The 16,666-nt window shown below is 50.8% G+C and overlaps 1 protein-coding gene across 9 annotated transcripts in view; it reads right to left on the bottom strand.

The window, feature by feature from the left end:
* The window catches only part of AXDND1 (axonemal dynein light chain domain containing 1), a 60,521-nt gene that overhangs the window by 43,483 nt on the left and 372 nt on the right, over window positions 1–16,666 (bottom strand). For 5 of the 9 annotated variants that reach the window (XM_039486723.1, XM_039486731.1, XM_039486722.1 and 2 more), the window contains exons 2-7: window positions 15,174–15,334; window positions 14,230–14,411; window positions 2,676–2,776; window positions 1,875–1,983; window positions 894–976; window positions 31–87 (exon numbers count right to left, since the gene is read on the bottom strand). In XM_039486723.1, coding sequence (XP_039342657.1) covers window positions 31–87; window positions 894–976; window positions 1,875–1,983; window positions 2,676–2,776; window positions 14,230–14,411; window positions 15,174–15,303 — 662 coding nt within the window. In that variant the 5' untranslated portion in view covers window positions 15,304–15,334. Of the gene's footprint in view, window positions 1–30; window positions 88–893; window positions 977–1,874; window positions 1,984–2,675; window positions 2,777–14,229; window positions 14,412–15,173; window positions 15,335–16,083; window positions 16,582–16,616; window positions 16,640–16,666 lie in introns of those variants that run through there. The other 4 variants (XM_039486726.1, XM_039486725.1, XM_039486729.1 and 1 more) reach the window with 4 other exon arrangements.

Genomic DNA, 16,666 nt, shown 5'->3' with positions numbered 1-16,666 from the left:
AATAGCAACATGGTGCAGGGCAGTACTCACATGGATGGGAATAGCCGCAGTCTGTTTTCACTGTCTTCAAGTAGAGTTGTGTATTTACTGGAAAACAAACATAAATTTTAAAACCTGCCTCAGACAATATTCTGGCTTCGCTGTGGAATTCAGGGCTGCCTCAAAGGGGCTGTATAGAATGTAAGCTCTGTGAGGAAGGGACTGCCTTTTTGTTCTGTTTGTACAGCACATAGCACAATGGATTTCTGGTGCATGTCGGGGGTGCTACCATAACACAAATAAATAAAAAAGTATAACACACAATACTAATATTATTAATATTACTTATATTAACAACATTATATATTCTGCCACTCAGAAGTCTGGGATTTAATTCCTAACCTCAATCTTTTATTCCCTGATGGAGAAAGAAGGAAGAGAATACGAGACTCCAACAAATTTAAGGCGTGGTGTTGAGGGTTTAAAAGGACTCTCTCTAGACTTCCTTGGTCAAGGTTTGGTGAACTCAATTCAAGCCTCACAGCCAGGAGGACTAAAAGGTGGAAAACCCAAGGGGGTAGCTTTCAGGATTTCAACTGCGGCACTGAAGATCCACTATGTGGGATGAGAGAATCTGTCTAGCTTTATTGCAGAATGCAGTTCTAAAAGGTAGATAGAGCCATTACACAGCAATGGATGCAAGAGCATTGCTCAGACAGCTCTGCGGGGACAGGTGTTGCCTGACATCTCTTCTGCAACCGTTTTTCTAGATATTCTCTTAACACAACTGCTAAACCAGACTTTATATACTCTTCACCCCTTGCATATATTTGGCCAGTGTTCTCGGCCTTGTTACCTTGCCCCAGGCCATTAAACCTTGAGGAGAATTCTCTGTAAACCATACAAGCACTCACTCATCATAATACTCCAAGCCCAGGACTCCTTTGTTCTTCACAATGTGAAATTCTTCAGGGACAAGGCTATCTGCTACACTTGTCTGCAAAGGACAGAACGGAGACATCAGAACATGAAACGCATTGGTAAAAGCTGCGCACAAACCCTCACTATCCCCCAGAAGGGATATTTGTTGTGGTTGCTTAGAGAGCAAGCCTTATGCAGAAGCTTTTTGTACTGCTTTCCCATTTCTCCATGTATGAATTTAGAACTTAGATGATTGGAGCACTTCACAAATCTAAAATAAATGTAAATTAATGACATAACATAAACATGTGTCTGAATTCCAACTGTGAGATGGGAGGTTTTCTGCTGCTGAAGAAATTGTATAGCCACAAAAAAAGCAGTGAGTTATTAGATCAAAGGGTAACAGATTAAAAGACTGTGCTGGGTGGGAAACCAGGCCTAAATCCAACACAGACCAACATCAGCCAAACTCTCATAGAGTTAGAGCAATGCAGAGTGCAAATGAAAATCCGCCCCTAAATCTACACCTAAAGCTGGTTCAAATTTAAAATCTTTATAACCACACCAAAATGGAAGAGTTCAAAATGGAAGCACAGCACTCTGTACAGTGATGCCTGCAAGAACAGCTGTGGCCCCCCCTTACAGTTAGTGTGGCTATATTATTGCTTAAAATAATTATGGCTGGAAAAAGCTAGACCTGATAGAGTTTGAACTGAAATCCCACGAAACCAGAGCTCTTGCACCATTCTCTGCAGGCACTCCAGCTGAGACAGGCTGAAAGGGAGTAGCTGAATTACACTTTCCACCATTCCCACAGTGACTATTATTATGAATATCTTGCTCTTAAACATACATTAATACTAGGAAAGGTAAAGAAGAATCAGCAGGGTTTCAGACTGGTGAAGAAATCTTTTGATCACTATGTTCAAGGGCTCAAATGAAATGAGAAAGATTTATCAAACTTATGCACTCACAGCACTAGTCGTGGATGAATCATAACGATGTGGTTCAGTTAAAGAGCTTGCTGGAGACATCTTTCTTCCATCTTCTTTTCCAGCTATGTCACATAGAAATGAGACATCGCTGAGGAAATAGAGGAAAGTGCTTGTTCATTGAGCTCATCACCAGGCACTCCATTTCTCTCCTAATGCTAATCACAGTCTAAGGGAGGATTATATTGTGCATCCTGATGAAGGCTATACCTAGAATCTTGTCACACTTGGCCAATGAAGGGTGACACAGTGATATTTTTAGCCATCTTAATCTTTTCATTAAAGTTGAATCTGCCAGGAACTACTGTCTGCAATAACCCTGGTCAGGGGGTTGCTTTTCAGCATTGTTGCCACTGATGTGCCAAAATATGTGTGTGTCTAATTTCTGGTAAGGACAGCATATGATTGGAACATTATCACTTCCCTGTCATGACTAATACAATGTTAAATTAGAAGGACCTGCCATAAGGCTATAGGAGAGCTGCATCCTCTTCCAAATCTATTAAAGACAGGCAGGACTTCCTCTCAGCAATCCTGGATTATATACATGTGTGAGACTTAACTCCTGTGGAAAAGAGTAATTCCAAAAAGAAACCATATAACCTCAAAGGAAAACATCTGGCCCTGAAAAATCTCTCCATATTGTTGGGCAGCACTTCCACTTGTTTATTTCCCAGCCAATACTTGAGTGTTTATCACAGCCATTAGACATGAAGAGTAGGGATGTTCCCAGCCCTCATCTTTCTCCACTTTCACCATCTCCCTTACCCCCAGTTCACTTACCTTCCAGCTCCTGTCAGACAGATGGGATGGTCTATGAGATATTTGAACTTGTTCCTGCGAATGGGATGTTGCCAGAGCCCATCTGGGACACGCATGCTCCCCTGAAGAGCAAGCACAAATATCACTTCTCAGTGAAAACCCTATGGTCAAAGGTAGTCAAACAAAGCCTACCTGTCATTCCAGGGGTTACCTAAAGAACTGAGTCACTTATGCTCAGATGGCTGAAGAGAACAATACCATTGACATTCAGAGCGAGAGAAAGAGAAACAGGGAGATATTACTAGGAATATTTACATAATAGAAGGCAAACAGCAAAATGGTCACTAACAATTTTACACAGATCACACACAGGGTCCTCCATTTTTGCTTTTTACTGAATTTCTCTGAAAAATTCAGTATTCAGGCACAGGGTGCCTGCACAGAAGAGAGTAACCTCTGGTTGGTGACTGCTACAGTTGCACAGTGGGGCAGCCAGGCAGGCAGGAAGTCTGGTCCCAGCAGCTGAGACCACCTGAGCACTGCAGCAACAGGCCCACAGGGAGTGGAAGGCTGTAACCTGGCCCCCAGTTGGACAGAGCCCCCTGCTGGCCCCAGCTGTTGATGCAGCCCCATCTGCTTCCCCTGCACAGTGGGGGAGCAAGATGGACAGGGAGCCAGGTGATAGTCCCTGTCCATTTCCCCTGCTAACCAACTGGCCCTCTTCTCTATTTTCTGTTTTTTTGTGTTCTCTCATTCCCCATTATTAATCCCGATAATTACCCAAAAACTGTAAAGTTAATTTTTGCCACTGATTTTCACCCCTTTTTTTAATACGTGTACTAAACACCGCTAACTTTCCTAGGAATTTTAAACAAAATAAAAGCCAGAAACAAAGGGTCTTAATTATATAACATACAGAGGGTCTGTTTGACAGGTTTCCATGAGTCCACATTAGGGCTTGGTTTATATAGTTCTGTGGTTCCGAACATTTTGGAGTTGTGTCCCCTTCTTCCCATTTATGACAGACTCTTGCCTGGGACCCCATCTTGTTTTTTCACCCTGTTCATTGCTGCCACATATCACTTGGTATTTCATCCATTTACTCTCTCTCTTTCCCATATTCTTTCTTCTTCCCTCTCTCTGCCAGTGTTCTCTACAGGACCCTGTTCTCAATCCCTTTCTGCCATCCCTCCATACTCTCTCAGTCATTCTCCAGGGTTTGCTATCAACTCTATACTGATGACTTCCACATCTCCCTATCCATCTTCACTGTCTCTCCAATATCTCTCCCTGAACATCCAGCTGCCATCTCAACATGTCTCAAACTGGACCTCTGTGACACTCAGTACCACAAAGTAGCATGCTGGAACCCCGATATTCACCACTGTCATGTGATTATATGTTTTGTACAACGCATGCCTTCTGAGGTATCATTTTAAGAGTCTTGATCTGTTGAACCTTAATATCCTGTTGAATTGTATGTACTATAATTGAATGTGAAGTTATGAAGTATTGCTATATCTGTTACTGAGAGATGTTGTGAGGTTGGGAAACATCCACAGCGGACCTTTCAGTAGTGTGACAAAGTCAGGCCGGCCAGCTGCAAGAGGGTGTTCTGATCGCGTTCCGGGGAGAATCCAGAGAGTCCAGAAACTCAAGTAATTACAGGGGCCAATGAAAAAAATAATAAGGACGGGTGTGAAGGCCAAAGGGTCAAAAATAGGGAATCTGAAGGGGACACCAAGCAGAGAACCCTGGACAGCACCCACTGTTCCTCAAAGGTGTCATGGGAGCGAGGCAGACGTGGCCCAGAGGAACTCTACCCAGATGCGTGAATGGAAGGAGGATCGGAATTAGGCCCCACAGTGGCAGAGAACCCCCTCAGCCAACATCCTCTCCCTGGTGTTATAGACGGCTGCCTTGGCTATCGCTAGGAGGAAGTTGATGAGGAGGTCCCGTGACTTTGTGGGGACATGGATGAGGTGTGCATATATAAAGAGGTGGGGGGAGAAGTGCAGCCAAAAATGTAAAAGAAGGTCCAGGAAGAGCCGGAAAAGGGGCTGAAACCTACTGCACTAAAGGTAAATGTGCACCAGGATCTCCCTCATGCTGCAGAAGGAACAGGCTTCAGGGACAGGAGTGAACCATGTCAAATACACACCCGGGCTCATGGCTCCATGGAGGCAGCACTGGGCCCACACTCAGAAGGGGCCCCATTGTCCGGACTAACTGCTCCAGCCTCCAGACCGATTCCTCGGCCAGCTGAGCCGGGCAGGAAAGCTGTCCCCACCCCTGCTCTGCCCCGCCTCTTCCCACCCCTGTTTTGCCACAGCCCCGCCCCCACTCCACCCCTTACCCTGAGCTACATCCCGCTGGTGAGTGCTGGGGGGCGGTTCCCCCCTGACCCCAGTCCCAAGGCTGGGAGCCAGGGGAGCAGAGCGGAGCGGGCTGTGGCCAGGTCACTCCACTTCCCGCTGCCCCGTGAGTGTGGGATTGGGCCCGCCCTGCAATCACCGGGCGGCAGGAAGTGGAGCGACCCGGTCCCAACCCACTCTGCTCCACCGGCTCCCAGCCGCTCCACCGCCTTGTGCTGGGGGGCGGTTTTCCCCCTGCTCCCCCAAGCCTACTCCTACTGCTGCCCCCCACAGACTTTGGGCATAGCCTCCCACCCAGCAGAGGCCTGGGGCCAGCCCCCCGCCGAGGCCTGGGGCCAGCTCACCCCCCACTGGGGGGCTGCGTAGGGCACCACAATGTCTAGGGACAGCCCTGCTGGGCCCCTTCAGGCATGTGGGTCCTGAAGGAGCCTGGCTGGGACAGGCCGGGCTCCCATTCTGTCCTGGCTGGTTGTGCCGCTTCCGAGGGCCAGAGGGATCCCGGACCGGCCCCAGCACTGCTGCAGGCTCAGCCCATGTATGGCTGGTGAGTGTGGCTGGGGGGCAGGAAGGACGTGGGGGAGTGGGTCTCTGGATGGTCTGGGGGTGGGCACTGGGTAGTGGAGGTTCTGCATTGGGTATTCCTGGGGGAATGAAAACAGATCCCCTGCACACTTCTTTGCTTCCCTTTCAAAAGTGATCGAGAAGCAAAGGGGGGGGGGGTGGCAGCTGAGAACACCCATGGGCTTAGTTTGGGAGGCACTGCCCCCAAACAGAGGCAAGGCGTGGGGGTACACGGAGTCACATGCCACTGCCTCACCCCATTTCTGCAAGCACACAGCTGCCCAGCTAAAAAAAAGAGGGTGCTGCTCAGAAGATGCCACTTTCTGGGTCCTAGTTCTGGTTGAGCTCCCCTGCTGTGTGTTGGGAGCCATCCTGTTTTCTGTACAACAATCAGTGCCTATGGTGGGGAAAGGCAGGCTGCGGCTGGGGCTAGGTGGAAAGAGGCAGGGAGGAAGGAAGGGGGTGGGGTAGGGAGGAGATGGAGGAGTGGGGAAGGGGCATGGGATGGGGAAGAGAAAGGGATGGGGGAAGCAGGGGCAGGGGGAAAGCTGGAGCCCAGCATGTGGTACCCCTTGGCAGAAGCTGAGGCTTCCCTGTTAAGCAGGCCCATCGAACCCTCACCCTGACAAGCCCCACCTTCCCTGCATCTGTACCACCCCACTGAGCCCCCCCCACACACCCTCCCCACTGAGCCCCAACCACCTACACCTGGATCCCCTGCAGAGTCCCATTGCCCCTGCACCTGGAACCCCCCAACGAGCTTCTGTGCATCCAGATCTCCCATTGAGCTGTCCGCCCCCAGACTGCCCCACAGAGAAATCTCTTACCCCCACCTGGATCCCTCTACACTAAGTCCCTCTGTACTTGGATCCTGCTGCCGGGCTGAGCCTGCTCACCCACACCTGGTGCACCTGGAACAGGGGGAAAGGGCCCCAGGGTGTTTCTGGGGCAGGCCTGGCCCTTACACTGTGTCTGGGTTGGGTGCAACCTCACTCCCAAGTCCCTGTCCCGCGGTGGGGTGCAGGGAGGCTGCAGGGTAGTCTCCAGCCTCCATGCAACCAGTGGCCTGTGCTCCCCACTGCCATGTTGGAGCCTCCACATTTATTGAGGGATAGCTCAGTGGTTTGAGCATTAGCCTGCTAAACCCAGGGTTGTGAGTTCAATCCTTGAGGGGGCCACTTAGAGATCTGGGGCAAAATCAGTACTTAGTCCTGCTAGTGAAGGCAGGGGGCTGGACTCAATGACCTCTCAGGGTCCCTTCCAGTTCTATGAGATAGGTATATCTCCATATATTACAAAATACTGTGTGCAGAATTTTTTATTTTTTGGTGGAAAATCCCCCCAGGAATATGGGGTGCTGTGCAGCTGTGATGGTGAGACTGGGAGGAAGGTGGTGGGTAGTGGGGAGGTCTATGGGCAGGGGGCACTGGGCAAGCGGTGTGGTGTGCAGGGTGCTATGCAGTTGTAGTGGGCGGCCAGCGGGGGAGGTGTCTGGGAGGGGTGGGAGCTGGGCATAGAGATCTGTGGTGGAGGTCGCTGGGTGAGGAGGTGCTGAGCAAAAGGGTGGGGAACTGGGCAGGGAGTGTGGTGTGGTGCGAGCCCGCCCTCATGGGGAAGAGGCATGCTGGCAGCACAGGGCTGGGCAGGCCAGTGTGTGTCTGGCAGCTGCAGGTTTGTAAACAGTGCCCTCCTGCTGGGCTGTGCGGAGCAGGGCTGCTCCCACTGCACTGTGCCTCATTGCCCCCAGCCCGCCCTTCACTCTGGAGACTTAGCACCTTACTCCATGGGGGCCCGCAAATATGTTTGGTGCTGGGCCTACAAAAAATTAATCCGGCCCTGCCTGGAGGAACCATCGACTGATATTCCTGGATGGCTGCGGGACTAGGATGGAATATAGGCTGGCCCACCGGGGTTCCTCATCCTCGACAGATGACATTAAGTCCCACCATTTGGTATCGGGGTGGGACACGAGGGTGAGGAAATGGAGAGTATAGAGCATGAGCATGTGCAGATGTGCCCTTGGGGTGGTTCGAAAGCAAACCAGATGCAGATCATGCAGCCGGCTCGAGGTTTAAGGGTGGGGCAGCCAAGTAGGCTCATGGAACAGGGGCCCTATAAGAAGATCCAGAGGGCCCGGGTGGGCGGGGAGCAACCTCCCTGACGACCTGCTCAAGGTAAGCTCGAGAGGCGGGAGACAAGGCTGCCCTCACCTCCTGAAGTAAGTGCCGGGGAGTAGGAAGGGTGGAGAGCCCCATACGCTGAGTGAGCATCAGGGGATCCACCCAGTCTCCTCAGTCATAGTCCAGGAGGTCTCCGATCCTGGTGACTCCTCCAGGACCAACCTCTGGCGCACCAAGGGGGACTCTGCCACCTGCACACTGAGTTGGGGATTGTGTAGCTGGGACTCCACGAGGAGATCTACCCCCTCAGCGGCCGCCACGGACCTGGTTGCCGAGACCAGCTTCCAGGTCTGGAGGAGGTCCTGGTAGAAGAACGGCAGCCCGGAGAGGTCTCGCGGAAGATATCTCAAATGGAGATAAAAGAGCTGCCAGTCATATTGGAGCCCTCGGAAGTGGAGTAGGAAGGCGTGCACCAGAGTGCTCCACTCTGGACTATGTGCACCATAAAGAAGTCTCTGCAGGGCCTGAAGGCAGAAGACATGGACTTGAGTGCGAAGGTAGATCAGACCTTTCCTCCCTCGTCCAGGGGAAGACTCAAGACCCCTGCAGAGACCCAGTGCAGTCCTGGCCAAAAGAACTCCAGAACTATCTCCTGGAGGTGGGCCAGGAAACCCGGGGCCAGGATCAGGGTATTGAGCCGGTGCCGGAGCATGGAGAGGACCAGATGGTTAAGCACCACTGCTCTCCCTCACAGGGAGAGGCACCAGAGCAGTACTGTCCATCTTCACAGCCGCTCACCCACCCTGCCCTCCAAATCCTGCCATTTCTCCAGAAAAGGAGAGAAGGATGTGTGGCAGAAAGATAAATGCTGAGATGGAGCAGTGGACCTGCACTCCACCGAATGGTTTGAAGTGCGGGTGGGAGGGAGCTCATCTGTCACCCGTCCCCGACCTACAGGCCAGAGCTCTTGACCCAGTTAACCCAAGCGAAGGAGGCTACTGAGTAGATTGCCTGGCAGGCCTCTACCCACACCAGGTCACCTGGGTCCTGGACCACGAGGAGCACATCATCGGCATATGCCAATGGGACTGGCCACAACTGAGGCTCTTGGAGCACCAACTCTGTCAACCTCCAGTGGAGGAGACAGAGGAAGAGCTCGATCACCAGAGAATACAGCTGGGCCAACAGTGGACACCCCAATGTACCCCTTGCCCGAAGCTGACAGGTTCGGTCAGGGTCCAGTTGAGCCTGACCAAACACTCCACAGAGGCATACAGCACAAATTGGGCCCCGCAGCCAAACGCTCACAGAGTGCCCAGGAGATACATGGGGTCCATCCTGTCGAATGCTTTTACTGGTCCAGGGACAGGAGGGCGAATGACAGACCATCCCTACACCTGAGCTCCAAGAGGTCCTAGACCAAATACAGGTTTTTGAAGATGGAGCGGCCCGGGATGGTGTAAGTCTAGTCAGGATGGACCACGTCCCCCAGCATGGATTCCAGGCGCAACGAGATGGCCTTCGCTACGACTTTGCAGTCTGTGCTGAGGCGCAAGATGGGATGCCAATTCCGAAGGTCACAAGGCTCCCCCTTCTTTGGTAGCAAGGCGAGCATGGCTCGCCTGCACGACAGGGGGAGGACCCCGCTTTCCAAGGACTTGGCCCAGACGGTGACGAGGTCTAGGACAAGAACATCCTAGAACACACAGTAGAACTCTACGGTCAGCCCATCCAGGCCTGGAGATTTATTAGTGAGCATGACATGGAGGGCTTCTGAGAATTCAGCCAGAGTAAGAGGCAGCTCCAGCCGGTCCCGGTTGCCCGCGCTGACTGTCGGGAGTTCATTCCAGAGCACTCTGCAAGCATCAGCGTTGGTCAGATCCAGGGAGAAAAAGCTGAAATAGAAGGCCCTGGCCCTTCCACACATCTCCTCTGGATCCGTGAGGGGGGTGCCGTCCTCTGCCAAAGGCAGGTGACGTGTTTCTTGGCCCCCCTCTTTTTCTCCAGGGCATAGAAAAAGCGGGAGCCGCAATCCATCTCCCAAAGGAGACAGATGTGGGAACGAATGAATGGCCCCAGGCTTGATGAACCTCATGGGCCCGGAGCTCCTCCAGCTTCTCCTGGCATGTTCCACAGACGGATGGATCCCCAGGGCTGGTGTCCAGGCACCTCTCCAGCTCCAAGACCTCCTGCTCCAGCTGCTCTATCACCACATCCCTCCGCCGACTGGCAACCCAGATGTAGTCAAGACAGAAGAGCCGGGCACATACCTTCCCCACATCCCACCATCACTGCGCCGAAGGAAAGGCGCACCTCCGCCCTCGCCAGGCCAGCCAGAATTCCTGGAAGGACGCCACGAAACCCACATCCTCCAGAGGTTATTGTTAAAATGCCAATAGGCTGGCCCTGGTCTTTCCGAAGTGAGAGAGGCCGTCATGGCCACCAAATGGTGGTCCGAGAATAGGGCCAGCCAAACTCCGGAGACGTGGTCCCATGAGAGATGATGACGAGATCGATAAATGCGGTCCAATCGGGAGTGGCACGACCGATCTTCCTCCACTCGGACATAAGTAAAGTTAGGCTCATCGTCCGGGTGGTGGTCGTGCCAGATGTCCACCAGGGGGTGATTGTCTACGATCTCCCAGAGGACGTCCGCAGAGGCTGGGCACTGCTCGGCAGAATGAGAGGACGTGACAGAGGGTGGGGTCTTTACAGCCTAGCAGGAGAGGGGCTTTCCCTGACAGGGGCTTTCCCAGGGTGGAAAGGAAAGGCAAAAGGGCAGCATTGGGAAGGAAGAGCGGGATGGAAGTGAAAACCACCCATATGTTCAGGCCCTCCAAGGGCTTGAGGCGGACGTACATGCCCCCCAATGCCAGGCCCCTCCTCACTGCCTCCTGGGCAGTGGCCTTTGATGCCAGGAAGAAGACTACCTTCCCGTACATCTTACAGACTGCCACCATGGCCTTGGGCCCCACCACCCTCGCCAATGCCCACATGTAGGCACCAGGAGGCAGTGGATGCTGTGTTTTTTGGTTAGGGTGGGAAAGGGGCCTCGGCTGCCAGGGATGGAAACGGAGGCAGTGGCCGGGTTAGATGACAAGATGGCAGGTGGAGCAGCTGCGGCCTCCTGGGCGTACGCTGTAGGGAACCAAGAGAGGGATGCTCCCAGAGCTGGTGGAGAGGATGGCAAGGGAAGGGGCAGGTTGGCCGCAGCCGATGGTGGGGCCGCGGAAGAGGGGACAGCCCCTATCATGGGGGGGTTGGCCTTCCGGGCACGGCTTTTCCCCTTTTTCCCCTGTCCCTTTCTACCAGCTGGGGGGGGGGTCCCAGAATTGGAGGAGACAGAAGGCCTGGCAGCAACAGGGTCCATACCTGTGCCCGCCGCTGCCGGTGCCCCAGCAGGGGCGATGACAGGTCTGGCAGCAGCGGTCGAGAGGGTTGCCACAGGGACAGATGGGAGGGGCAGCAAGGTCAATCCAGGGGGCCTCACCCACTGTTCCCCCCCGCCATACTTGGTGTGGAGGGGATGAGCACTGAAGGGGGGAGGGGAGAGGCCAAACCATACCTTCCCACTAGGATGCAGGCAGGGGGAAAGGGTGCCAAAAAAGTGAGGGTTCGGGGGCACCAATCAGGGCAGGGGAGGGTGAGCGCAATTATTGCCATGAGATGGGAATACTGGCTCCTTCGGCCACACTGGAAAGGGGAAGAACTACAATATCAGAGGGTGGTGCATTGTACAGTGGGACTCAACATAAAGGGGGAAGAGGCATAAGCCTGTGGGGAGGGGACAAGGGTGCACAGAATGAAAGGGCTGGACAAGGGTGGCAGCAGAAGGCAAGGGGAGAAGGGAATGGGCTAGAGACAGACTGGGGGCAAGGCCAGAAAACCACAGGGATTAACTGCAGGGGCTAGGGCTAGGCTTACAAACCAACAGACTCCTAGGGACTGGAGTGGGGCAGGCAAACAAACAGAAAAACTGCTCGGGGTGGGGGTGGGGGAAAATACAGGCAGAAAGGGAAAGGGGCAAACTGCTGCAGGGAGGCTGCTGGGCAAAGCAGAGGGTGGGAAGGTCCACCAGCCAAAGCAGCAGAGGAAGGGAGGGCCAGTCCAAGGGTATGGATCAGGCAGCCAGGCAAGCAGGAAAGACCCCACAGGTGGCAACAGAAAAAGAGATGGGGAAGCAGGCCAGCAGGGCCCCCCAAGGAGTGGCAGCAGCAACCAGGGTGACCACTAGCTAGTGAGGCAGCAAGAGGGGGCTGGCCCAGACCAAGACTGAGGGTACTGTGCGCCCAGCAGCAGTAGCTCTGCACCCACACAACAGTGGTGTCCTACTGAAATTCCAGGGAAGTGCGTGGGTGTAAGCTCTAGAATGTTAAAGATCCTCTTCCCTATCAGCTGAGAAGGGGTTACCTCAGGTCAATTAGGATTAGCTGAGAAAAGGTTACCTGAGGTTAATTAGGAACACCTGAATCCAATTAAGGGCTTCCTGAGACCTTTTAAAGCCCCTCCCATGTCCCATTTCCTCCCCCACCTGGCCGGGGGGGGGGATAAGCATCTCTAGGAGGAGAGGCTGTGCTCCTTCCAATAGAGGAAACAGACAAGCCTAAGCATCTACTAGGGGAAGGACTGACTCCCCAGGGCAAACCACAGGATGATACATTCCCCTGCCTCCTCATTGGTGAGGGGTATCTCCCTTTGTATTGGTGTCTGGTGAAATGGTACCTTCTGTTTGTAGTAGATCTAAGAGTGATCCTACCAAGAAAATACCGCAGAAGGGAGAAGACAAAGACTGCCCTAGTGCGGCAAACAGGGGTTGATTTACCACAGGCCCGTCTTGCCAAAGGGAGAAGTGCTGAGGCTGGTGAGACAAAGAAGGTGTCTTACCACAGTAGGGATAGAGGAGCAACTATCATTAGCCAGACAGGTGTTGATGGCCCATCAAGAATAATCCACTATCCCAGAAACTCCACACAGAGGACACCTAGGCAATGAGGGCAGCCTAACCCACATCACAGCAATTATCTTTCTAGCAGTTGGAAGAAAGTATAAAAGAGGGACAGTGACATCATCACTTGGCCTCTTTTCTCTCCCATCTCAACACCCAGAAGATCATCCAAAAGACACAGACTTTGAATGGGGGAGATTGGTCACAGGGAAGGAAATCTAGCCTGTGTATTGAGAACTGAGCTGTTTGTAACATTTATTAGGGTGAGAGACTGCTTGATTCAAATTTTGCTTAGTCTGTAGAATTTAGACTGAATTTATTTTTATTTCTATGTAACTAACTTTGATCTCTATGCCTGCTACTTATAATCCCTTAAAATCTGTTTTATATTTTATCTAAAGCTGTGTGGTTTTGGTTGAAGTACTTGAGAAATTTCAGCTCAGGTTAAAAGGGCTGTTGCATGTCCACTACCCTTTTGTCGGACTGGTGAACTAATTAATCAGCTTGCACTGTCCAAGGAAGTCTTGAGCAATGTAACAGTATATTTCTGGGATGCAAGGCTGGAGTCTGGGGTGACTGGATGGTGCCTCTCTCTGTATGAGTCATGAATAGCTCAGGGAACATTCATGCAATTTAGCTGGGTGTGGGGCTCCATATGCTGAAGGATGAGTGATCACAGCACCTGGAAAAGTTCTGCTGTTTGTCACTGGCAAAGCATTGTGTGAGAGAGAGCGCGGGCTCAAGAGTTAAGGGAGCACAGTGATCCCACAGTTTCAGGTTATACCCCAGGGATCCTGTCACAACTTTCCAAATCTCTCCTCCCCTTTTTATGTCACTGTTAACATCACACACATCCTCCTTATTCTCAAAGCTTGCAATACTATGGTCATCTTCCAGTTCTCTTCCTACATCTTCCCTCACATAACTAATCTTACCTTTTTGTCAGCTATAGTACCTCCAGAATTTGCCCCTGCTTCAGGAGTCCCCTTGCCAAGATTTCAGTCAATGCACTAGTTTCCTCCCGCCTTAAACACTATAATCTCCTACTCTCTCACCTCCCAATCTTGCCGTTTATAGTTCATCCAGAAGGCTTGTCCAACAGAGTATTGTAGTGTACCCTTTCATATCTTTAGTCTGAGGCAGGAATGATGGTTTTGACTGGCACAGTAACCAATTGTGAAACTTTATGCATGTTATGGTGCTATACAAATTATAAATAAAATAAATCATAATAGTAATAAAGCTTCCAAGAAGTAGAAAAGATCAAAACAGCAGTCTAACCAGTTTCCATATAGCTCTGTCACCAGAAAAAGCCAGGACTAATATAGACAAAATAGTTATCTAATATTTTAGTGGCACCAAAGTGTGCTAGGCACTTTATGGTAACTAAATGAAAAATTCCATTTCAAATAGCTTAAAATCCATATAAGGTTGTTGTAATTAGAACATAGGTGTAATATAAGTTTAACAAGTTTATGGAGCTGGATACTGTGCTAGTATAGATCTAAATGAGACAATTCTGGGCAGGTCTCATCCTGAAGAGGAAAAGGTACTACCTAGGATAATGTACGTACCTTGAAGTCTTTTGCACTTTTGTTTTTCTTGGGGGGTCTTAAGTATTCAGGGCTATAGGCACTACTGGCAGCAGAAGTCAGAGCTAGGAGGATCTCTTTTGGGATGAAATCACACTGTAGGGAAGTGGGAAGAGGCCCTGAACGGTTCAGCATACTTGATTTGTTTCTTAGCTGAGGGAGCTCTGGAAAATAGCAGGAACCCCCCCCCCCCCAAGTAGATAGTTACTTTGCTGGGGAGGGAAACATTGTTTTCAAAATAATATGGTGAGCTGGCCTCATTCTCATGTATTTTTAATAGATCTTTATTAAAGGATCACCTTATCCCATCATTATGAATTAGTCCCCACAGAAGTAGCTCTCCAACATGAGCCCATTGTAAACCCACTGCTGTGGCTCCTCTGCAGGCAGTGCTACTGCTACTTGTTCAGTATGTAGCAATAGGTTTTCTGTGAGAATTTCAGAATCAGCACAAAAGGCGTCAAACTGCTGCTATCTGCAGAGTTATTTTACATATGGTAGTACAGCACGCACACATTTAAGCACACTCACAGAGGATGAGCATCCTAAATTCACCATTCCTTTGGTGGTGCTCTGAGGTGTTGGCTTATATTAGAGCCCTGCAAATCAGTGGATATTTGCTTTATATCTGTGGATCATTTTTGTGGATTGGATGCTGATACAAATTTTGTATCCACTCAGTGTTCTAATTATTCAAACCACAGATGTAAATGTAAGAGCATGTGACCCACCTCAATACAGTGAATATATAAAAACAAGAAGGTACTCCCAAACTGCATTCTCCTGTTATCAACCTCTTACTATGGATTGCTAGGAGATCAATTTTCTGCAAAAATGATGGTGACTGAGACATTTGTGAATCACTATTAAACAAACGCCCTCTATGCAGTTTATACAGTATCATCCGGTCCCCAGCTGAGATTTACCTGCATTTCTACTGCTGACAGGTACCAGAGATAAACTACCTTTCATTTTTCTGCCCTCTGGTTTGGATGCAGATGGTGGCCCAGGAACAGGCATTTGATTGAGGGACATGGTGAGTGGTTTACTATTCATTTATTCAAGGAATTTTCAATGATGAAATAACCTGCAAGCAAAATTAAATCAAAACTGTTGCTGGGCTTCATCATTTTTATGGAAATAAAACTTTGGTGTAAGGTACAAGGAGAGTCAGAAACCAGACATGGTGCTTTGCATCTAAAATTTTGTGTGTGTATATATATATATATATATATATATTGTAAAAAGCTTGGATTAAAAAATTTAACATGAAGCAGGCACTAACCATTTCACATACACTTGTGAGTACACTGAATTGAGCTCTAGTATTTATTTTGCAATTCATTTTTTCATCATTTATTTCCAGTGCCAAACCAACCTATTGTCAAACCTTACTTTGTAAAATTATTAGAATGAGTGACAAACTGTGCTCCTCTATCATCACCAGTGCTTTATCCTCCCATTCATTTATGTGCTTTTCCATTTGTTTCCAATTTGTGTTGAGAATAAAACACTTATCAAAATAATTGTCTTTATTACCTGCATGACACCACAATGCTTGTATTGGACACATCTGAATTGTATTGCAATTACCTCCATATTTACTGCAAAAAAAATCTGGTCTCGCCCATTTCACCCACTGTATTCTGAATTTTGTCTTGATATCTAATTGGATGCATTTTTTTTTCACAAGCACTCACTTGGAAAGCCCATTTTTACTAGCTGCAAATACACATCGTTTTTGCAAAGTCAAACCACATCTCATCTTAGCCTTCCTTTGATCTGGTCACCAATAGCAATACAAATAATTAGATCAGTAAGAGGAATGTTAATTACCCCTATGCCTTAGCCTTATCACGGGATGATCAACAGCATCCCCTGGCAAGTGACTGGAAAGCACATGTGCCTTTCCAGTGATATGCAGGCGTGGCGTGGATCAAGGTACCCTTGATCTTTCTGCCTGACTCGTCAGCAGACCCATTTCCTGCTCCCCGCAGAGTATCCTCCATGCCCCCGAGCCGGCCGCACACTTGGGAAGGTTCCTCCCGCTCCAATGTCCCGCAGGCACCCCTGGGTCCAGGCCCCCCCCCAGCCCGAGGGGTTCAGGTGGTTTCTGCTCCCGTGCAGCCGGCAGCACAGGGGAGCGCCGTGCACGGCGCTGTCAGCCGGGGGGGCCAGGCTGCACCACGCCCCGGACAGCATCACACCGGCCCCCAGGGGCAAGGCCGGGCACGGGCCAACAAGCTTCTTCATTCACCCCCGCCCGAGCTCGGCCCGTGGCAGGCGGCAGCGAGCTGGCCCCGCTTGAAGGGACAGGCTGAGGGGGCGGGGCAGGCTGAGGAGGCGCAACGCCCCCGCCCCGCCAGCACCTCCTGTCCCCCCGGGGGTACGAGCCGCTCCCCGTGCAGTGACACCCCCC

This window comes from Mauremys reevesii, linkage group 8, assembly GCF_016161935.1.
Source record: "Mauremys reevesii isolate NIE-2019 linkage group 8, ASM1616193v1, whole genome shotgun sequence".
Lineage (NCBI taxonomy): Eukaryota > Metazoa > Chordata > Testudines > Geoemydidae > Mauremys > Mauremys reevesii.
This window is presented reverse-complemented; position numbering and strand designations above follow the sequence as displayed.